Source organism: Ursus maritimus, unplaced genomic scaffold (assembly GCF_017311325.1).
Source record: "Ursus maritimus isolate PB19 unplaced genomic scaffold, ASM1731132v1 scaffold_18, whole genome shotgun sequence".
Lineage (NCBI taxonomy): Eukaryota > Metazoa > Chordata > Mammalia > Carnivora > Ursidae > Ursus > Ursus maritimus.
In genome coordinates, this window is record NW_024424230.1 from 16,329,972 (window position 1) to 16,353,992 (window position 24,021).

At 44.6% G+C, this 24,021-nt stretch overlaps 1 protein-coding gene across 1 annotated transcript in view; it reads right to left on the reverse strand.

The window, feature by feature from the left end:
* Positions 1-24,021, reverse strand: part of ZNF532 (zinc finger protein 532) — a 60,509-nt gene that overhangs the window by 15,312 nt on the left and 21,176 nt on the right. Inside the window, exons 4-5 of the mRNA XM_008705217.2 lie at positions 18,015-18,177; positions 14,035-14,316 (exon numbers count right to left, since the gene is read on the reverse strand). Coding sequence (XP_008703439.2) covers positions 14,035-14,316; positions 18,015-18,177 — 445 coding nt within the window. The remainder of the gene's footprint in view (positions 1-14,034; positions 14,317-18,014; positions 18,178-24,021) is intronic.

The window sequence follows — 24,021 nt, forward strand, 5'->3', positions numbered from 1 at the left end:
CCTCCTGGTGCCTCCAAACCTTCTCTTCCACATACCACATGCAACTTTAATTTTTAATTTCACTCTGTCCTCCTCCGACCTCTTTTAAGCCTGTGCTTGCTGTATTTTATCGCTCGCTCTATTCATGAAGCCTCAGCAAGTCCTGAGCTGAAATCTGAACTGGGAGCACCTTTCCCTTAGTTTTAATTACATCCTTGTGTATTCCTTGTGATTCCTCTAAGACCCAGGCTAGTTGCAGCGTTTTAAATATTTATGCTTTCTTTTTATACCCAACTATAAGCATCTGCAGGGCAAGAATTATATCATTTGTTTTCCGCCATAACAAATGCTGTGCAACTTGGTAAATATTTATAGAGTTAAAAAAAAAAAAAAGGTACACACAGAAGAAGCAGCAAGATGAAAAGTTAAACATTCCCGAAGAACGAACGAATGGCCTGTTCTAAATAGTTTCAGAATAGTGCATCACTTCTATAATATGCAAGTGCCCAGACAAACCAAAGACTGAAAAAGAGAAACAGTATAGATTGATAACCTGAGCAGGTCAAAAAAATCTATAGTCCACTATGTCTCCTATAAAATAAACTAGCTTTTCTGTAGAATAGAAATGTACTAAGATTACATATGAGTTACAACCCAAGAAAGTTGCTTTTAAAAAAAGAAATTCACTTAAGATATATGTAACATCCTTAGTGTTATTAAATGTATTAAATGAATAAAGGTATAATTTTCACTGAGAGGTCCTGAAACTTTTCACCAGGAGATATATATATTATATATAATATGCTTCATAGGGATTTCACTGTCTTCACCTGTCCATTTTAGATCCAGATAGCATCAGTGTGTGCCGACAAAACTGGGCACTCCCTTTCCATTCGCACAAATACCACCTACAGTTACAGAGGGTAAGTTGTAAGAAGCAAACCCGCTTACCCAAGCCACCCACATTCTCCTAGAAGAGTGGTTTTTTACACAGGCAGGTAGCCCTCCCCTAAGTGTGGAATACTGTGGGTCGTAAATTCTAAAGTCCTCTTTTTTTTTCTTTTTAAATTTTTTATTATGTTATGTTAGTCACCTCACAGTACATCATTAGTTTTTGATGTAGTGTTCCATGATTCACTGTTTGCATATAACACCCAGTGCACCATGCAATGCGTGCCCTCCTTAATACCCATCACCGGCCTATCCCATTCCCCCATCCCCCTCCCCTCTGAAGCCCTCAGTTTGTTTCCCAGAGTCCACAGTCTCTTGTGGGTTCATTCCCCCTTCCTTTACCCCCCCTTCATTCTTCCCTCTCTAAAGTCCTTCCTGAGAATTTAATATCTAGGACACAAGTGAGATCTTCTGGTCTCACGACATCCAAGAATAGACAAATAAATGGGTAGTCAGCTGAGCACAGCATAGGAAACTCAGACTACATATGTCTGAAAGCATCAAGAAAAACAATCTCTGAGTTCTGAACCGTCCAAGTTTCTACAAATTGGAACGGAGTGGTTTTAGGGAAATATTTAAACACAGAGTATAAATTTAGACCAGAGGTTGGCAGACGTTTTCTGCAAAGGGCCAGACAGTAAATATTTTAAGCTTTGCAGGCCATAAAGTCTGTTGCAACTACACAACTGTGCCCTGCAGTTCAAAAGCAGCCACAGTGATACATAAATGAGTGGGTATGGCTGCGTTTCAACAAATTATTTACGAAAATAGGGTGGCCAGACTGTGAACCATAGTGTGAGAACCCTGATTTAGACCACGATCTCACACTTTTCTAGAAAACAGAACCAAGTCTCAGTAAGTCAGAACCAAATCTATTTAACAGAGTAGGTAATCAATCCAGGAAAAAACAAGCCGTAACTATAAAGTAAGGAGAAGGGTTTGTTTTTCATAGGACATGCTCAGAATGTGTCCTGAGTCCCGCCAGGATCACAGTTGTGTGTCTAGATCACTGAGGTCATAGCTCTGAAATGGTGTTCCCAAGGACAAGTATGTGCTAGTTGCTATGTTTGCTTTAAACAACAAACAAGGGGCGCCTGGGTGGCTCAGTCGGGTAAGCGTGGGACTCTTGATGTCGACTCAGGTCATGATCTCAGGGTAGAGAGATCCAGCCCTGCGTCAGGCTGGGCGTGGGGCCTGCGGAAGACTCTCCCTCTGCCCCTCCCCCAGCTCGCACAGGCTTGTGCACACTCTCTCAATAAATACATCTTTAAAACAACACCAAACAAAACCAGTCTTCTAACTTTCTGGTTATAAGACTATCTGGTGTGCTGCTGACGTCATACAACTGAAAAAGACACAGAGCTGTGACCGAGGCAGAATAATGGATGGCCAAACCCACAGCAGACTGGAAAGAAACATGTCCCACCACAGTCTCTGTGCCCAGAGCCACGTCAGACCCTCAGGCAGCGGGGAAGGAAGGTGCTGAGCGAAAGGCTGACACTCCGAAACGCCTGCTGGGGTGTCATGGGGTCACCACAGATGTGTGTCAGCCTGGGACCTCTGTATCTACCTCCACTGACCGCTGGGGACACGCGGCGGAGCTTTGGGGGTCCTGTGTACAGATCCTAAACAGACCCCATGCCCCTTCCTTGTCAGGAGACTCACTCGCCTCCATCCTCCTACACCCATTTCATTGAAGGTCCTCCGACGGGCAACCCTACTATTTCCTATCATTCCCACTCACAGTGAGAAAAACAGCAGTGATGGGTGCTGCGGGCTGCACGACTCTAAGACATTCAGGAATCAAAGACCACATGAGTATGAAAAAATCTTTGCTACCAGCTTCCTCTGGGTCTGGTCTAGCTTCGCTCCCCTTCTTCTACTTAAAAGGGTCTGTCCCATCTTCTCGGCCTCTTTTGTTCCTCACACACGTGCCTACAGATGGGTGACACGTTATTTCCCTATTGTTTCTGTTCTCAGAGAACCCAGTCCTTAAGAGGGGACCACAAGAAAGAATGTATAGAATGTTTTTTTCCCTTCTAATAACATTTTTAATACAATCTTTTTGCCCTTTTTCATTAAAAAAAAAGTCACCATGAAAGATTTTCCCCCTACAATCACTATTTTATAAGAGCACAAATATTACTACAGAATAAAAATATTAAAATACAGTGTCTGAAGACTTAAGTCGGCTCCTTCTGAGATTATGAGATTTATTTCCACAAACCAAAAGACAAAAGAAACTAGACATTCCTCTTCAAGATAATCACTGGTTTTTATCAGATGATCTGTAAGACATCTGTAAATACGCTCAAAAAGTAAACAAGCCAGCACAAAGATCAAAAAGCTACACTGAAACCGACCGACCACGGGTGATTTTCTCCCTAGCTCCAGCCCGCGTCATCCGTTCATCTTTCCAGCTGTCTCGTTAAAGCGCACTGACAAGGTCCCGCGGCTGGGCACGAGCAACGCTAAGGCTGCAGGTCCGAGATCGCGTGACCCCGCAGCGTCCTGGGAAGCCACCCCGCGCCACGGCGTGAGGACAAACCGTCACGCAGCCACTGAAAGGCTCTCTCCCTTCCCCGACAGCCCTTCCAAATTCATACGTGCAGCTGCATGGGCAGCGCACCCGGGGCTTGCTGAATTAATGAATCACGGAATCAGGCAGAATCTTCCTCCTTGCTCCAGTCTCGCCCGGGACTCTGGCTCTTCTGCCCAACAGGAGTCTGTTCTCGCTCCTGACCTGGAGACCCACACCCTGACCTCGAGGTGGAGGGAAGAGCTCCTGGGTTCCAGCCCTTGGCACAAGTTAAAGTCTGAAAATGGTTCCGCAATCCCTTCTGGGTCTGAAGTCTTCCCGTCTATATGCTGAACTGAGTGGGGATTCATGAGCTCTCACTTACCTTCTAGTGCCATTTTACGATTCCTTACTAAGTCAATAATGGCGAGAATGCCTTTTCTTTCCTTTGCCGTCCCCACTTAACAGTACGTAAAATTGTTTTCCGGTTGCTCTGGGCCTGGAGGTAGTATCAACTTAAGAGATAGAATCCTATGCTAAATTCTTAAAATCTAGAAATCTGGCCTGCCACTTGGATTTAGGGATGTATTTTCCGAAAGGAATTACAAATGCACGTTGCAATCCTGGACAAGGACACAAAAGTCTACCCACATAATTCAGCAGATCCAAATACCGCACCAATGTTCTAAAGCCAACGGCCACGTTCAGCACTGACTGGATGAAGAAACCTGATCCCAGAGCAAATCTGGGAACTTCAGGTCATGGAAGAAACTACTCTCCTCCCCCAGCCCCGTGGGCACAGGAAGGGACGGAGCTCTGACAGGCAACAAGAGGGGATGTGGGGGACACCAGTCTAGGGCGGTGGAAGCAGACAGAATGGAAACTGCTCGTCTGTGGCAGTGAGGCAATGAAGCCCCTGGCTGCAGGCGATGCTGTTCGTAAGCAATGTTCTGAAGCCGGCAAGGCCCGCTAACAGTCACCCAGAGCAGACGGGCCGGAGTCTCCTATTTCTCCCATCCGGCAGCACCTGCCCAACGTCAAGAGAGCTTTTACCTCCTGAGCCTCGAGAGATAAACAGGAAAAGCCCGAGGAGGAAGTGTCCTCCTCAGACTCCAAAAGGAGAACAGGCCTCGCGGGCAACGCAGCACAAATGCCCGAATGTCCGCCAACATCTTAGTCACCGTGGTGGGGGGCAGCACCCAGCTCTCACCGGTGACTGCCTGGCCCCTTGCTGGGGGCTGACTTTCAGAAGAGCTCCCAATGAGCTCAACTTCAAGTGCAAGGATACAACTTGGTGTCCGTCGCGCCCGTGGTCTCAGTGATCTCCCAGCACCGGTTTCCTGAGCCCACACCGGGCCAGGAATTCTGGCCAAAGGCTTGCATCTGCCGGGTGGCACGGTAAAATTAAAGGTGCGATCTGTGGTTGCAAAACGGAGGGAGGGTGATCGGCCACACGGAGGGTCCCAACAGCCTAAATAACCAGCACACCACGCAAGGCCCGCTTTCATTCATTTCACAATACTGACCGGGCTCCTCCTTTTAACTCACCGGGATCTCCCTGCCCTCAAGGAGCTCACAATGTGTTGAAGGCGGAAAAAACAAAGACAGGATTCCCACGTTAGGCGTCATGACCGCAGTAGTGACAGGTGCGTGGAGGAATACAGAGGGGGCGCAGCAGGCTCGGGGCACTTCTGCTGGCCACGACTAGCTGAACCGAACGGGAGCTAACCAGGCAATGAGGCGAGGAAGAAACGGTGGACGTGAGGGCCCACGGGCAGCTCTCTATGGCTGGAACCACGAGGAAAGGCACAGCGGAGTGGGTATGGAGAAGGCCCACGTGAGGTGAAGGGCTTCGGATTCCACCTTAAACACACAGGGAGGGTCCACCCAGGAGAGATGCACTTGTACTCCGAAAAGATCCCACCGGCAGCTGTGTGGGGATCTACTGGAAATTTCTGTTATCTGCCGGTGGGTCTAATCTCCGGGGTTCTGATCACAGGACAGTTGGTCCTGTCAGACCCCCTCCACTGGGACCCCACCAGCTCCAACTCCAGCCCCACCAGCACCTAAATCCTAACAGACTTTCAGAGGCAAGCCCACTGGTCTGGTTACTGGGACTCAAGACATTTACACATCTGCTTACCACTCCGTGTTATTAATTTTATTGTACCTCCCTTGATTTGGGATTTTACGCTTACTATCCAATGGGATGTATAGTAACCTGGCCTGTCCCACAGTGTAATCAGAAAACATGCACACCGTGGCAATAAGAAAAGTCAACAGAGAAGGCGAGGTCTTTTTCTTAGACCACCTAACTAGGCGGATATAAATAAGTGCTTGCAGCCTTCAACCTTGTTTGAAGAAACCTCCAGTGACTTTATAGAAAAATACCTTCTAAAATGCCTTTAACAGACATCTGACCAGACACAAACACCTCACCCTAAAAGCAAATCTTCCAAAGAACCTGAAAAATCTGGCCGTAAACAAAATTTGGAATCATATATTCTTATCTGAGTCACATTTTCTAAATAACTTATTAATCCTTCTCAAAAACATTCTGTTTTCTTCATTTTCTGTCCCTTGTGGAACAGTAAATTTCAGACATGGAAATCAGTCACCCACTTCTCATTTCATCTCCTAGTTCCTTCTCTGCATCTTGACTCTACTTCCGTTCAGTGAAACAAGGTCAGTACCCATCTTAAGCAGGTGCAGCAGGCCGCTGGGCACACCAGTTCATCCAGCAGCCACTGTACAGGTGCGATAAATGTTACTGGTCCTTCCCTCTGCTTCGGGGCACACAGGCGCCCACACTTCTCAGTCCACTACAATTGGGCCTGGTCACGCAACTCGTTTTGGCCAATGACACACTGTGTGTCACATCCAGAATAAGGGTATGTAAAGGCCAGATGGGGTTCTCCAGTCTTTCCCCCTCAACCCCTTGCAGTGACACCTGTGTGGAGACGGTGGGGCTGAAAGAAACCACCGTGATCACGGAGTCATCAGGGGAAGGACGCTGCCCCAGCGAAGGGCCCAAACTCACAGCAAACTGCATGTGCAAGACGTAAACTTTTATTGTACAAATCAATGGGCTTTAGGGGATTTTACTGCCACACAGGATAAATCAGGGGGGCTCTCAAAGGGCAGACTTGTAAGAAATGCAGATTATCAGGTTCCATCCCAAACCTACTGAATCAGAAACTACTGGGGTCCAGCCCAGAAACCAGCCTTTTACCAAGCCCTTCAGATGACGCTGATGGACAGTCAAGTTTTGGGAACCACTAACTAGAATATGGTGCCTAATCAAAGGGCATTAGCTTCCTTGATATGAATGCTCTATCTCTGAAGCTGCAAAGAGGGAGGGGTAGTATTAAGACTGTCAAAAGCCGGGGGCGCCGGGGTGGCACAGTCAGATAAGCATCCGGCTCTTGGTTTCATCTTGGCTCAGGTCGTAATCTCAAGGTCTTGAGATCAAGCCCTGCGTTGGTCTCCATGCTGAGCCATGGAGCCTAAGATTCTCTCTCTCCCTCTCCCTCTGCATCCCTTCCCCCAAGTGTGCTCTCTCTAATAAATAAATCAATTAAAAAAAAAATAGTCAAAAGCCAGAATGATTGCTCATATACAGTGGCTAAACCCTCCTGCCCCACACAGTATTTGTGTACTTGATTTTTTCAAACCTAAATAAAGACCTCTGTATTTATCTGTTAGGATTTACCTTGCAAAATCCCTCCCAGCGTCTTGCCCTACAATCAGGGCCCTGATAGGAAGTAAAATCTCATCCAAAATGGAAGCTTTCTCCCAACACAGCAGTGAGCCTAGAGCCAGCTGTAAGTTCAGTGTTTCGACCAGGCCCTTTAGTGCCAACCTATACAAACTAGTGGTGAGCGAGAGGCTCTCAAAATCTATGCTGAAACCCTGTTACCCCCTCCGTGGCATTATTCTACCACCACCAAGTACCCCAGGAACGAAAGGAAGTAAGATGTATCTGGAATCACCTGTTCTTGGCCTTCGCCGAGTTCTTCTTTCTGGTGCTCAGAAAACAGCTACGCAACAATCTGGTCTCTGAAATGTTTGGACTCAATAAGGTAGAATGAACTTTCTGCCTGCAATTTTCAGAATCTATCCAACTTTTTCCTTTTGGTCACACCCCATTTTCCATGAATAAAATGTGTGTGTGTGTGTGTGTGTATTATATATATATATTTTTTTTTTAAATTAATTAATTAATTTACTTTTTAACACCTACAAGCTCCTTTAGCCCCATGTGAAGGGGGAAAGTGAACTTAATTACACTAGCTAGGCCCTAAGAAAGGGCCTCTTTCTGGGGCATCCATTTCCCCCTCAATGACACTGGTTCCATTTTCCTTAAAGAAGCAAAACAGGAGCCTTCTCTTGGTCAACCGTAAACATAATTCCCAGAAGACAATGGGCTTTACCTGTCCTTTTCCTTCATATTCTATAAAATGTCCCTTAAATAATCCAACAACTGGATATATTTTACAAGTTTGGGCTTATTGCAATCCCAAGAATGTCTGATAAAAACCCATGAATTGCCACATACATTATTAGCTCGCACTAAATAACGAAGAAGCCACTCTGAAATGTCCTGCTTTTTTTCTACCCATACTCTGTTTTCCTAATTGTGGTGACCAATGCGATGTGATCATCAAAATACACACATAGACAATCCCTTGAAAATATACGCATCTCATTCTCAATAAAAGAAATCAGAGGCTTCTAGCTGGCTCAGTTGGGTCATGAGTTCAAGCCCCACATTGGGCAGGGAGCTTACTTAAAAAAAAAAAAAAGAAAGACACAGTCTTCTCGGAGAAATGGTTGATTGCACAGCTGGAGTGGGGAAAACACAAGATGAACCGGGAATATACCAACAGAGTAAGTAAGGAAGTCTCAAAAATGGGGGCACGGGGAAAGGGCACAGGAGCCAACTTAGAGGAGCCCCCATGGAAATCTCCACAAAAAATAAATGATGACAGTAACTTAGCTCCGCCCAATTTCTAGACACAGAACTGGACCACACCTATACCTTCAGAGAATCTCGAAGTGCCTCGTAAAGTTCATTTCAATTGCATTTGAGTTCTGTAATTCGGCAAATGCTACCCTACTTAGGCTCTTACTTAAAAAGTTCCATAATGACCCCTCAATGTGTAGGGCAGCATTTGACAAAACGGCTACAAACAATTATCATAGACCACCTTGTAATTTTCAAGACCTGAACAAGTACAGACAACTTTTACTTTTTCATTTACTATCAGGTTACGTTAAGTGCAGAATGTGTGATCCGAGCTCAGATGTCATCTCATTGAGGGGATCCTAATTTGAGGTTCCTAGAAGACCCCTAAAGCAACCAAGAAAGAATGTCAGGAGGTATATGAGCCCCTAAAATGGTACCTAAAATTCTGTGCATTTGTACATTTACCTGGGAAAGGGCTCATAGCTGGGATGAGATCATCAGCATTATGGTACTGACAAGCTCATCTTCCTGTTTTTGTATTTGAGAGCCGGGACACAGGGAAGATGAGAGGATTTCTGTGGCCCGAAAAACTGATGTCCAAACCTAGACGCAACTAACACAATACCCCTTTCCAAATGGGCAACATTACAAACCACAGAAGCTACAATAATAAACAGATTTAGAACTTGTCCTCAAAGAACGCTCTGATTTAAAAGGCAGCTAAAACCTGCCCATAACAAAACAATAATAACTTTAGAAAGTGATCGATTTTATACTGACTTCTCTGTATGGAAGTTAACAATCGTTTCTAAATGTAGCTGCTTTGGGGAGCCCGGGTGGCTCAGTTAGTTAACCCTCCAAATTTTGGTTTCAGCTCAGATCATGATCTCGCGGTTGTGGGATCAAGCCCTGAGTCAGGCTCCACTGTTCCTCTCCCTCTGCTCCTGCCCCAGCTTGCATACTCTCTTTCAAATAAGGACATAAAATCTTAATAAATAAATAAGTAAATAAATAAATGGGATTAAACTACTCTTTTTTAAATGGCTAAAATAATGAGTTGACAAACTTTTTAAATTATTACATCTCTATAAATTTTTATAGATTATCTGCCCCCAATTTTTTTAAATTACTTGATTTAATACCGGATTGCAATAAATTACCGAAAAAACAAAATTAAAAACCACTGAAAGTGGATACTGGATTTGTATTAGTAAAAATATATATACGCATTAGAGAAATAAAGACACTAGCTACTAAATAAATAATTAGCATAGCTGGAACTATGTTTCTGAATCTTGAAGACAAAGCTGCTGAAGATCTTTGTTTCTGATGTGGAACTCCATACAAAATATTTTTAGTAAAAATTTTTTGGATGGGAATTGAGGAGAAAGAGAAAAAAATGAAACAATTACCGAAACCAAAAGAGGCCATCTTAAAAGAGACAGCAGTGAATTAGCCTGACAGGGGTTTTAATTTATGCCAGGTGGGCTACTCCTAACTCAAAATCTTTTCTCCAGAATAACTGTATTAGTAGCAAGAACACTGAAGCAAACTGCCATACTGTGCTTGGCAGAATGTGTTCACATTATTCTCCAAATTACATATACACATACATTTATTTTTTTAAGGTACGATTACAGTAAAATCAAGAGTCCCTTCGTGGTGCACTGGGTCAGAACATTTAGGTACTGTCATAACACGGAATATTTCACTGGCTAATCGGTGAAATCAGATCTTTCCAGTAACTTCTCGCCTGGTGGAAGTAAAAAATTATGCTCTCCCGGGACATTTAGCCAGATGCGATTTCTGAATCCCTCATAAGTTCATATTTATGTCTCACCTTAAATCCAAAAGGCCTGGAGGCTGCTTATCACCTCACAGGTGGTTTCCCCTAGGTACCTGCAGCGCGGGACACCATGTGGTCACTGAACACGTATTACTCCCATTTTAAAGAAGAGAAAGTTAAGTCTGGGGGGGGGCGTAAGATGTCTTCCAAGTCAGCACTCATTCTTGATCCATTAATTCGAGAAATATTTATTGGCTTACTATGAGCTAGGGACAGAAGGCCCACAGATATTCAGATGGGAACTGAAGAGAGGAAGAAAGCATAAAGTATCTATTGGGAGAAAGAGGTAAGAGGCAGCCTTCACAGAGGGACAAGAGCTATGGTAAGGGAAGCACAGGCTGCCATGGAAACACGTAGGAAGAAGGGACCGAGGAAGGCTTTCCAGATGAGGTGACGTCTAAGCTGAAACTCAAAGGACTAAGAGTAGTCAGCCATCAGAGCGGCACATTCCTTCAAGTTAACGACTACCCCCCGAAAAGCCCCAGAGACGAATGGGCCAACAGTGTTTCGAGCAGGTGGGGCAGGGGCGCCTGGGTGGCTCAGGCGGTTAAGTGTCTGCATTTGGCTCAGGGCGTGATCCCAGGACCCTGGGACTGAGCCCCACATCAGCGGGGAGTCTGCTTTCTCCCTCTCCCTCTGCCTCTACCCCTGGCTCATGAGCTCTCGTGCACACGTTCGCTCTCTCAAATAAATAAATGAAATCTTTTTAAAAAAATAAAGCAGGCGGAGCGGTCGCGTTTGTCTAGCGTGCCCCACGCGAGATACAGTGGAGGAAGGGGGATCAGGGGAGACCCAGGGAGGCCAGTGGGGACACAACACCGCACACCTGGGAGCTGCACTTGACAAAAGTCTCTCTGGCTGCAGAGAGAATGATCATCCGGCAAAACAGAGCTGCCGGAACGAAGATGGACAACGGGTGGGCTAGAAGAGATGAAATGCCTGGGTGAGGGAGCAGCCTGGGGAGAAGGAAGGAAGCGTCAAGTCAGGTCGGACACCAAGCTTTTGGTGGCAGAAGCTGGGGGCTGGGGGCAAGCTGGGGTTCCCAGTGGGACAGGCTACCAGCGCCTGTGAATTACCCAAGAGGCTGAAACACTCGATAAGTGGTGGGATGTGGGGACTGGAATGCAGGCAAGAAACCACAGCTGGAGACAGAGTTGGAAGTTATGTGCACACATATGGGGGAAGTGAAGCCACAAGGGTAGCTGAAATTTCCCAGAGAGAGAGTGGACTGTTTCCAGGACAGAAACCCGACGGGTGCTCCAGCAACCGTGAGAAAACCCAGGAGGGAGAGCAGTATTCAACACCTAGGGTAGAAAATGCTTTCAGGAAGACCAGCCAATCACGTGAAATACTGTGGGAGGAGGAGGAGGTCGGGGGTCAATCGAGGTAAAGACCGAAAAATGTCCAGTTGCCTCGACAGTAAGGAGGTGGGTGTGGTGGGCTGACACCCAAAGGTGGCCAAAGGGGGAGGAAACAGGAGCAGACAAGGGCAGCCGGCAAGGTGCCTGCTTGGCCATTGGAAAGGAAGAGAGACAAGGGCAGAGGGCAGGAGATTTGAAGTTTGGTGTTTAAATGGAACAGAGCTGACGGGAATACTTGGACAGGAGGGAAGAAGAAAAGAACGGGAACAGAGACGTGGAGTCTGTAGGTGGGCTGTCTGGGAGCGCAGGGTTCTGGTCTGGTTCAGAACAGTGGAACTTGATCACTGGTTTCTGATGCACGACCAGCCCTCTGCTCATTTCACTGGTTTATGAAGACATTCCTTTCCTTCGCTTCCCCACCTCCCTTCAGTTCTCTCCAAAGGCTGAGTGAACAGCATGGAAACTGCAATCTAATCTGATCTGCCTCATTCCAAAAGGCAGCCTCTCAACTTCTTCAAAGCTAATCCTAAAATCCTACTAAGCCCAACATTTCCTCTGGATGAATGGCTGCCTCTCACGGAAATACCCGCGCTGTGCAGGGTACCTGCATGCACGGCCAGCCCCGGGTGGGGTCTTGTGCTTCTGTCCTAAAGCAAACAGGTCGAGGTAAGTGTTACATCGCATCCCACCAAATCTGTCTCGGAGCTGTTCCCTTCATCTTACAGTCTAGATCCAGTAATTGTTGAACGTGCAAGATAAAGGTAGTTAAAAAAAAAAAAAGAAGAAGAAAGAAGAAAGGGTTTTGAAATGTTCCAAGATGGTTACCAAAATCTCAAATGTATCAGAAATGAAAGCACTGGACTACTGGATTGAGGTCTGCTCCTGTTGTAGCATCTGTAAAAGCCAGTTTGGGTGCCAAGAAAAAAAAGCCTTTTCCTAGAGTCACCACATCAGGCTCAGAAAGCTTATTACAGGTCGTGTATTCAACGAGTAGATTAACCAAGTACTGCCCCTTAAGAACTACCCAGTATTTGCAATGACTATTCTGAGATGCTATGGCCCACTCGGGGAGCCTAAAGTTGAGACGATTAACGCAAGCAATGTGGTACTAGGGCCATATATATTCTGTAAGTAAGTAAATTTTTACATGAAGAGACACTGAATTAACCATAGTCAGACCAAATAAAAACGTCAGCCACGTGCGCCGCTCAAATAAAACAGTACCAATAAGATTACGAAGTAATGCTTAAAACACTTAAGAAACTTTTTTAAAAAAAGATTTTATTTATTCATCTAAGAGAGAGAGCGCACGCGAGCATGAGTGGGGGGAGCGGGGGTGGGGAGCAGCAGACACAGAGGGAGAAGCAGACTCCCTGCTGAGCAGGGAGCCTGACGCAGGACTCGATTCCAGGACCCTGAGATCACGACCTGAGCCGAAGGCAGATGCTTAACTGACTGAGCCACCCAGGCACCCCCTAACTTAACAAACTTTTCAAGGATCTAGTATATACTAATTATAAGCCCATTTCTAGGTACTTTTTACACAGGTTCCCCAAGGAAAATGATTTGGTTTTACTGCCTTAAGCAGTTAGGACGGTTTCTTTAAAAGTACAATGCATCTGACCCCAGTGACGGATCATAGTATCGCTAAGCGAAGCAAGCTGGTATTAGGTGCCTCAGGATTCGATACGAAAAGAATACACCACCTATTCCTCTCTAAAAATTCAACCTGGATCTAATCAAATTTCTAGGAATTATGGAATAAAGAGAAGCAAAGTAAACAACGAGAAGCAAATTAAACAATGTCAAAAGGAAACAACTACCCACATCCAGAAATGTGCGTGACACTCCACAGGACGGGAGGCCCGATTTTTCCAACAAATCAATAGCAAGTTAAAAAATAAAATAAAATGGAGAGAGGGCTACTACAGAATAAGAGATTTAGATTATACAAAAACCAAATGCAACGCAGACTCTTTCTGGATCCTAACTGAAACAAACCAATTTTAAGACTACCGGAACAATATCACAAAATCGTCTTGCTAGTTTCATGAGGTCTAATAATGGGCATTAAGAAAAAATCGCTATTAGTTGGAGATGTGTACTTATTATTTAAAAAAGAGAAAGAGTATATATAAATATTGCGACTCAGCTTTTTCGGTGGCTTCAGTTACAGAGCTCCTGGGCAGCTTAAGGAAGGATGAGGTATCATCCTACTACCAAACTCAGGAAAGAATCACATTAAGTCCTATACGTACTCCTAACAGTTTTCCAAGCGTCACTTTCTTTTTCTCCTCCCTTCTTCCTTATTTGTTAATTACTGGCAGAGCCGAGCCAAGCACCTGAGTGTTGGAGGTCTGCCAGTCCTGTGCTCTTCCTCGCACCTCGCAAGGTGGCCTCTTGCTCTTACCTTCCCGTGCTCCTTCCTCACGTGGCAAATGTAAACATCTCTCTGTGTGAACAGGCGGTCACACTCCCAACAAGTCCAGCCGGGACTGGCCACTTTCTTGGGTTCCATGGATTTTTTCACTGGTGATGGAGATTTCTTTTCCAATTTCTCTTTCCCGTTCATGGATCTGGTATCCTCTTTGTTCTGATTTGCTGAATTTTGAGTTGCAGGCTTAATGCTCAAAGGCAAGTTTATACCCAAGTTTGGAGGCCCTTCAATACTTTTCAGTGTTCCATGCATAGACTATGTTACAAAAACAAAAGAAAGATCTATCACAAATGGTTACCATGGAGAGAAGCACATGTCGACTATTCTTAACGCATGACAGATATTCCAAAAAGATTTTATATTCATTCAGAAACATTTCTTAATAGAGCAAGAAGAAAACCTAAGCAAAATATACACTTAAAAAGAGACAGAGGGGAATGAACTTTTATGGTTGCTCTAAATTATGCATTTCTGGTTCCAAATAACTTCTGAAAGCTTATTTGCTTGTGCCGTTTTTAAATTCTTTAAAAAAAAAAAAAAAAAGCCTTCTGCACTGAGTCCAAATTATTCCTGGCTGCCTGTCCTCCCCCAGTGAACCAGTGAGTCCTCTCTGCAACAGACTCTTTCTGGGGAAGAAGACGCTTACTTTCACACCTACCCAGAAACATGGGACTAGGCTGACGCACAGGTAGGTGTTCAAGACCCCCAGGTGACCACCTTTCACAAACACCTGAGACCAGAGCGATGCCTTCTCCCTCCCTTTCATACCTTCCACATTCTTGGGATACTTGTAAGCGTCTGGGTTTTCACTGGGGTGTTTTGGGGTAACGTCAATATCCCTACATCCTATCCCGACCTATCCCTTCTTACGGATACCTCCCAGCCTTATACAGGAGATACTCGAAAAGCCTCTTACAGTTGCTTCAGCTGTTTATTATCATTAACATAACAGCCACAGCAGCTATCCCACTTAAACTTGCAGGATTCCAAATTCTACGGAGGTAAAACTGGTGCCATTTGAGTCTAAAGATCAGGGTGGTTTTGGTTTTTGTCTTGTGTTCTAGAAGCAGAGACCAAAAAAAAAAAAAAAAAAAGGAAGCAAGTAAGTCTGTGCCTCAGTGTAGAATTTATCTTTGAACAAGGTCTTGAGTCATCAGCCTTCAGGCATGAGTCCTGAACCTACAGAACGTACAGAGAGGCACAAAGTGACATGCGTCTCCTCGGGTCCCCTAGGCCTCCTGCGTCCTGTAGATTCACACCGAGTAGATCTCGGCTCCATATTCTTTCCTCAGTGTTTGAGTCAGAAGCAGCCCCTGCAGGGGACTCTCCGTCATACCTTCCCAGGCAAGGTCACCTCAAACAGTGCCAAGAATTCACCAACCCTTCTCCCTGTCTCACCCCAGAAGGAAAAAGGGGCTTCTGTAATTTTCTCATTAGCAGGGGTAACAAGTCTATCCAGAGGATCCTTAACCTGGTCTCTAAAAGGGGCCCAGGAGGAAGACATCTAATGCTCTTTGGCACAAGAAAATCTTCGGGAAGTGAGATGTGCTCTCGGGACGGCCAAAAAGCCGTGTACTGGCTTTTCTGCCACCTCACAGGGCAGAGGCTTTGGGGTTTCCAATAGCCTTTTTCAAAACAGAAGCCAAGCTTTTACCCTTCCCTTTTAACCATTTAAAACCCAAACAAAACAAAACCCAAAATCTTCTAGCAAACTTTTCCTAAGTTTCCAGGCAAATACGTTTTTATGAACTAAAAAGCTGAGGAGGGGGTCATGTATTCAAGTATTCTACTGTGAGACGACCTTATGGTGCTATGGGAATTACAGAAAAGCAGCAAAAAGTTGTGCCTTGACAGGAGGGCAAGGCCACGTGTGCTAAAATGGGAATTTCTTATTTACTCCATTTTCACATCGTGATGTAAAAAAAATCGTTTATTAAAAGCAAAGGTCTTTTTTAAATAAAACAAATACCATTTAATTCTTTTAGAATTGATTTTTCCTTAGGTCCTGTAACAACAAATAACTTGAACAATTGTAACTTGAAAGTTTGCTTTAAATGTAAATGCCAACATGCATACAGGGATCCTACACAGTGAATAAATCTATACTCTGGAAGAAGAAATGCTATGAATTGGATTAAATTAGGCAAATAAAGATCTACCTTTAAATGAATATGTATGGGGGAACACTGTTCCTGTCCTGCTTTCTCTGAATTTCCTCCTCATGAAAAACTGAATAGCACAGGTATTAGGTGATGTAAATACACTCACAGGAGCTAGCACAGATCTTAAAAATAAAAACAAAAACAGGGTGCCCCTAAAACCTTATCTTTATTCTTACCCATCCCCAAACACATAAAGGCAGAATATTTCAAGTGTATTGGACATACTTGAAATGAGAACATAAGTGAGTATTTCCACTCTTTTTCGTATCATGGAGTCTCGTAAAGGTTCAGATGAATAAAAACAATTCTTTCGTCCTTGTGGCCACAGGACTTTGCCCTCCTCTTCAGTCTCTATTCTTGGAACCTTGTATTCCTCCAAATTCACTATTAACACAAGAAGACCCTAACCACAAGGTCGATGACCCCACTTCCAGATGTAAACATGAGCTCCAGAGAGCAAATACCTTAAAAGCCTCTTAAGAAGTAACTTTTCTTTCTTTTTTCTTTCTTCCCCCCTGTAAAAAGTATGTTAAAATATTTGGGTCTAATTCCAACGTCACTATGTTCTTATGAGCAGTTTTTAGGGTTTTCCCCCCCCGATCATTCATTAAATAAGTATCTGTTGTCAAGAGAGTTTTGTAATTTTAGTGAAAACCTTTAAAATATCTTAAGAGGATTTTACTGTACTTTTAAGTGATAATGATGAAATGTAGCTCCCATGCATTGATTCACCATAGTAATGACACAGAGCCACTAGCTTAGCCCGGCCGCCAACGAGCAGACCCTCCAATGAGCAGATGTTAAGTTCTTGGCAATAGGCAGTTATGCTACGTGAGCTCAAACATGCTCAACACAGGAAATTTCAAAGATTAACAGTCCATTCATTTAACTGAGATGAGACTAGACTAATTCAGAGACCTGATCTGCTCACCTTTCTTGTACCCCATATTAAAAAAAGAGAAGAACTAAGAGGAAGAGAGATGGAGTTCATGATATCAGGCCACTGTTGCTGTTTCTTTTTAAAAAGTCAAGTCACTTTAAGCTCTGAGAGCTGATGGATATTATCTCCTAATCACACAGGAATAAAATTGCTTTAACCTTTCACAGTGGGCAGCTAAGAGGCTAGGACTAAGCACTGTCCTTCATGAGCTTAAAAGGCTGTAAAGAGATTTAGGCGCCCCTTTTGGGGTTTGGAGGGTGGGGGTTATCCAAACTGGACATTTATTCATTTCATTAACTGAACACCTGCCAGGGTCCAGACACTGTGCTGGCCCACCCTACACATTTTACTGTCAATTTACATGCAACCTTGACAGGAAAAAAAAAAAAAGACCCCCCTCCCCAAAAAAAGATCCAGGAACATCAATTATAATGTAAATTTAACCGCTTATATAATTTCAAGGGAAAACCTTCATTTTTCTAAATACACACTGATATTTACAACGAATTAACACAATTCGAGTCCCTGTCTATTTCTAAAGTAAACTTCACAGTCACATTTTTAGGTGAAGGAAAAAAAAGAGCCCTAATACTTATTTTTCTTTTAGACTCAGGCCTACGTTTGTTACTCTGCATTGGTCTTTCACTGTATGCAGATTGGGACTCGGGAATAAAAAGCATCAGTCAAGTGTGCGATGGCAGCATTCCGTACATTGCTCTGTACCAACAACGAGCACCCATCCCTTCCCTCGACAGCATGCATGCTTTCTCTGTATCTGCAGCTCAGCCTTGACTTATGATCAATGAATGGGTCTACAATTTACTTAAAGGACACGAGAGATGCGCACACACCTTGATATGGTCCATCATGAGTTGCTTCTGTGCATATAAAAGAGAACAGTCGGGACACTTGAAAACAGACACCTTCTGGTTTTCGATGTGTTGGTCAAAGTGGCGATACAGCAGGGTTTGCAGGGTAAAAACAGTGTCGCACATGGAACACTTATATATTACTCTACAACAGAAGAAGTGCGTGGAAATGTCAGTGAGCCCTCGTCTCTGAAGTCAAAGGAACTGCTACTTTACATCTCAAGAATTCAGGTGGCAGGGGCAGTGAGAACACATAAACACGGTAAAAAGAACAAAACAGTTTAGCTTTGAAACAATCTTTTGGAGGCAACTGGCATCACTCAAGTGCAGATCTGTCTTGACATTTTGAGTAAAGACGCATTCCATCACATTTGCATAGAAGTCTAAAACAGAAGTCTAAATTAATGACCATTGCACTACTTACAGATCTACAGAGGACACTGGTTTGTACAAGATCTTCACTTGTTAGTTACTTTAACACAGAGCAAAAGCACTCTTGATTTTTTTTTTTTTTTTAAGTATTCTTTAAGAGAAGACAAGGAACGCAGCTGGGTGGTGGTCCCCTACCTTGAAACAGCGCTTGTTAATGAACTAAGGAGGCCTGTTCAGCTCTGATGTCTGCATAAGCTCTTACTTGTCCCATGTTTTCTTTTCGAGTTAGGGGCAATTTTACACTTGAATTGCATTTCTCTACATGTTCTCAACACAGAAAGCCCTATACCAATAAACAATTATACACTCCCCCCCAAAAAAAAGAGAGAGAGAGAGAAAGAAAATCCATACCACTGTTGTTTCAATTTGTGTTATCTACTGTGCTTAAGATGGTTTAAAATACTGTCTACTACAGACCATTTCCATACCTGATGTTACCGTCAAGCAGCCTCCCTGAGCTAATTCAGGAGACCTGAACCTTCTACACAGAATGCCTTCCATCCATCAACACCTTCCACTGAAGCTCAGGCAGGAGGGAAAGCACTAGACTCCCCAGCCACCAACCTCGTTCAACGTGCCCACAGTTAGGTCCCCTTTCTCCCGTAACTGCCCCAGGTCTTCCTGGTCCTCAGGGGAGACCCTAGGGACACCTGTGTCTCCTTTGAAGAACTTCGAGAACAAGCACAAAGAATCCCAGTGAGCAGCTTAGGAAAATGGCAGAGAAACACTGACTGAAGGTACAAGTCAGAGAGGAAAAAAGCAGAGTTGAGATTCCATTTGTTATCTCCACACGAGAGCCAAAGAAAGGAACGCCTCTAGAAACCACAGGTCTTTCCTCTCAGGGTCTTTGTGAGAAAGCACGTCTCGCTTCGTAGCTCTGTCAGTAAATGACAGATTTAATTTTTTTTTCCTTTTCCTACATAAAATTTATAAATTAAATTGGATTGAGCGGCACACGTTTTTATAAGGTCTTGACATATCAGTAACTTAGCGCCGAGGGGCTTTTCGAGGACTTCAGGACGTCCCCACACAGCTCAGAGGAGGCACCCTGATGCTGTGCCAGCATTACCTGTACCATGTGTGACGAGGACATTCATTTCTTCACTATTTAAAACAGCTTAGAATTGAAAATAGCCCAAACACCCAGTAACGTAAGTAGTGAAGTAAGAGCAACGATGTCATTTTTCACAAACTGTGCTACAGACATATACCCATGAATGCAAAGATTTTTGTCACGATCCAAACAACAGGGAACAAGACAGTATGTACGATATGGTTGCATTTTAAGGGCGCAGAAAAGACATGGAAGGTTACACAACTGTCATCATCTCTGCTGGATGATACTATAGGTATTCTTACTCTCTTTGCTTGTCTGTACTTCTCGATTTTTCTGTAATGACCATAGAGCAGTAAGAAAAAAAGAACAGTCTCGGGAAAAGAATGAAGATTTACTAGCTAGGCTAAGAACTTTTCCCAAGATTCTATTCTTACATTTTCAGAAAGAACTATTTCATGAAAAACAGCATGGCCCATTTTATTCATGCTACATTCCTTTGGGAGGGGGGGTTGTTTGCTTGGACTTTTTTTCTTTTTTTTTCTTTCCACTGAATAGCAAAGAAAGTATTAAAGAGGAGATAAATGATTTACTTGAGCATTTTTCTGAGGAACGGTTTGCTGGTACAATATTGGAATACCGCCCCATGAGCTGCTAGTGCTTACGAGGGAGGAGGTGGTGACTACATGGCGGAGAGGTCTGGCGGACACCAGCCTGACTAGATGGGGGAGGTCGGCAGCGCCGCCAGAAGCGCACACAGGCACTGCCTGGCTCTGATGGGACACAACAAGGAGCCTCCTGCCAAGAGTACGTGTCCTGCGTCCAGCTACAAGAAAGCAGCGACGGACGGGGGTCATCCGGAGCATGAGGGGCCGGAAGCCTCTTTCGGACGGCCAAAGACAGGAGGGGGGGGACTGAGCCACTGTTGCAGACGGAAGAACCCTGAGGAGACAGGACGATTAAATGCAACACATGTTCCTGGATAGGATTTTGAACCCAAAATTTTAAAAAAGACACTTTCTCATCTATTAGAGAAATTTTAATGGGATCCTCGCACTGAGCAGTAATGTAATCAGCACCCATCTCTGGCTGGGAGGGCTCAACAGGGGGGACATACATGGGTGACCTTTTTGGGAGGAGAGGCAGAACACACTCCAATAGTTATGTCATGCTGTCCTATTATTCCTCACCGAGAGAGAGAGAGAGAGAGAGAGAGAGAGGGAGACGCAGAAAGAAATGGTGGGAGTAAATGCCAGGAATGTGGGCAACTGGGGAATCTAGATGAAGGGATGTTCATCTGTAGAGTTTTACAACTTTCCCGTAGGACAGAACTACTGAGAAATGTTAAAAAATGGTGCTCATGCTAAAAAACGAAGCCCAAACAAACGAACCTCACAGAAGAGTTAGGACACGAAGATGGAGCAAACTCTCCGACTACAACGGAAGGAAACCACAGGAGGCAGCCCGGTGGGGGAGGGAAGCCAGGCAGGACGGTGAAGCGGTGAAGCCGACGCTTGGGCGCAGCGTGGAGGGGGAACAGACAGAACACACCGTGGCCGGATCCCCAGGCTGTGGGAATGGCGGGCGAGGCCCTGGAGGGTGGCAAAAGGCTCTGAAAGCCAATCCTGTATGTCTGACTGAATCCTACCCTAGTTGCAAGACTGAGGGAATGGTGGAATAACCAGACTAAGGGGACCGGGGGGGGGGGGGAGGAAGAAGGAGAAAAAAAAGAAATAGAAAGCTAAAACCAGGGCATCTGGGTGGCTCAGTTGGTTGAGCATCTGGCTCTTGATCTCAGCTCAGGTCTTGATCTCAGGATCACGAGTTCAAGCCCCGTGTTGGGCTCCACGCTGGGCCTAACTTAATAAAAGTCTTCGTTAAAAAGCCTATGAAAGAAAGAAAGGAAGGAAGGGAAGGAAGAAAGAAAGAAGAAAGCTAAAACCAAATAACCACACTCAGGTCCAACTTACAGCAAACCAAACTCTCCAGAACAGGGTGCAACCCTTGATACAAATGTAAAAACAAATGGAACAAACGATCCTAAGCTCTGAAATCACTGCCACGAACCTCCTCCCTCATTACCACTGACTGAATCGAACTAAGTGCAAAGCACTGTCCTCAGCCAACAACCTGCACGCTTCCAGCAGGTGAGCCGTTTCCCGGACGGGCTCAGAGAGGACAGAATTTGCTGGATGTTGCACAAATCCCAGGGCCATGGTTCAAATTCAGCCTCATCTGACTCCAAAGTCTTCCGCCATGCCACTGTTATAATTTAGTACGTGCTTGACTTCTCAGGGACTGGCTCAGAAACTCTCTCTTACGTAATTCTGGACTTTGGAGGTCTCACTTCTCCACTTACATACATTTAGAGCGGCCAATAAAAGGGAGGCACAAAATAGCAAAAAACCTGCTGTTCATCAGACGTCAAGGAAAAGACGAAAATAGACACAAACCTCTATCACCATGAAATCCAGGAATGGACATTCAAACTGATCTGGAATCACCCAGAAAAGATGCAAGGGTGTCCACAGTTTTCTATTAACACAGCAGGGTAACAAGCCTGATCACACGCTGAAAAGCAAGAAACACAGCACTGGAACAGTGCCTGGCATGTAAGAAACACTACGTACATGTTAAATAAAAGTCTTAAAAAAATACAGATGTAAAAACTTGCACTGTGCGCTTTTCAATTTGAGGTGCTAGGACTACAGGACTTTCTGGGGCTGTATTTTTAGACCTCATATAGTCTCTAAAGAAAATGGGGGAGGGTTATTTTTATATTGCTCTTTAAAAAAATGAATGCACACCATTTGCATAATGTTGAGTCATCTGCATAACCACCTGTTAACCAAATCCTGCTAGGAGATTTCAGTGCCTGAGTCTTCAGTGTAGTTGGGGCTACTAACTTTGGGGGGCTAACATATACAGAGCAGAGATGGACTTAATGTCAAAAGGAAGCTTCTGAATCAAGTGTAGGCCAGGCAGCATTCCAGCACGGCACAGGAAGGCTTTACGGGAGCCTGAATGGGGAAACGTGGCAGGGACGAGCGATCTCAAGGCCCGCTGTAACACAGTCGTGACACACGGGCGCTGACGAGCAGCCCCTGGGGTCATAGCAGTTGAGGTAAAGTTCACTGGTTTGGCAGTTTTGTTGTATTTCACCTACAGCTTTTTTTCTTTTACTTTTACAGTTTTTTTGTGTTTTTTTTTTTAAGATTTTATGTATTAATTTGACAGAGACAGCGAGAGAGGGAACACAACAGGTGGAGTGGGAGAGGGAGAAGCAGGCTTCCCGCCGAGCAGGGAGCCCGATGCGGGGCTCGATCCCAGAACCCTGGGATCATGCCCTGAGCCGAAGGCAGATGCTTAACGACGAGCCACCCAAGCGCCCCTACTTTTACAGTTTATAACACAGTAGTCATGGAGCTCCTGGTGGCTCAGGTCATGATCCCAGGGTCCTGGGATCAAGCCCCGCATCGGGCTCCCTGCTCAGAGGGGAGCCTGCTTCTCCCCTCTCTGCCTTCCACTCCCCCTGCCTGCACTCTGTCTCCCTCTCTGACAAAATATTTAAAAAAAATAAAATAAAATAAAACACAGTAGTCAATGCCTATCTTCAGAGTTGGTACTTATTAAAGAACGACTGTAGTAAAAATAATTTTAGGGAAATACCAGAATAAATTTTTTCCTATGCATCACTCAAACTGGAAAGCTTATCTTACTCATTTGCTGCCCTGTATTCCCAGGTAACAACTACTATTCCAGATTTCAGTAAAGTTTTATTTATTTGAATAAAGAACCATATTGAAAACTGTATTAACTGGGGGCAGGACACTGCCTTAATGCCTAGAAGCTTTACTACCATGAACAGTGAAGACCTTAGAGTTCACTGAAGTGCATCTTCAGGGTCAAGATACCAGGTTATATATGGATCACCTAATCTGCAGATTGTTTCATTTCGAGGCTCCACAAAGATCAGAGTGAAGGTCTTTCTAGAACAGAATTCATTGTATCCTCATTTTTTAGTAAACACCCCTATAGTGTGCAGTCATATCTCCCCAAACTAAATGTTACTGTAAAAGTCAGACACATGTAACATGGCCTATGTGTACATCTTCCCTCCAATACTTCCTTGATTATGGAGTTACGGGCGAAACACACCAATAGCTTTGGGCAGGAAATCTAACCTCACCCAACAATCAAATTCCACGTTGCCATAAATCATACGGGAATGAAATAAGCTTAACCGCACCTAATCCAGGGCTGTGTACACAACAGAGAGGAAATGTGGAAAGCACCAAAGCCACTGAGCCCCTCCGTGCTCCAGACAGAGGGACTGTGTGCCTCACACAAACCCCGTGCTGTAAGCACTACCGTCATTCTATGGGGGAGAAAAACGGATGTTGAAACAGAGCATGTGATAGTCCCAGACCTCCCAGCTGGTGGGTGGGTGGGAGGACTCGAACCCAAAGCCCACTCGCCCTCCTCTTGGCTAAGCAGACCAGG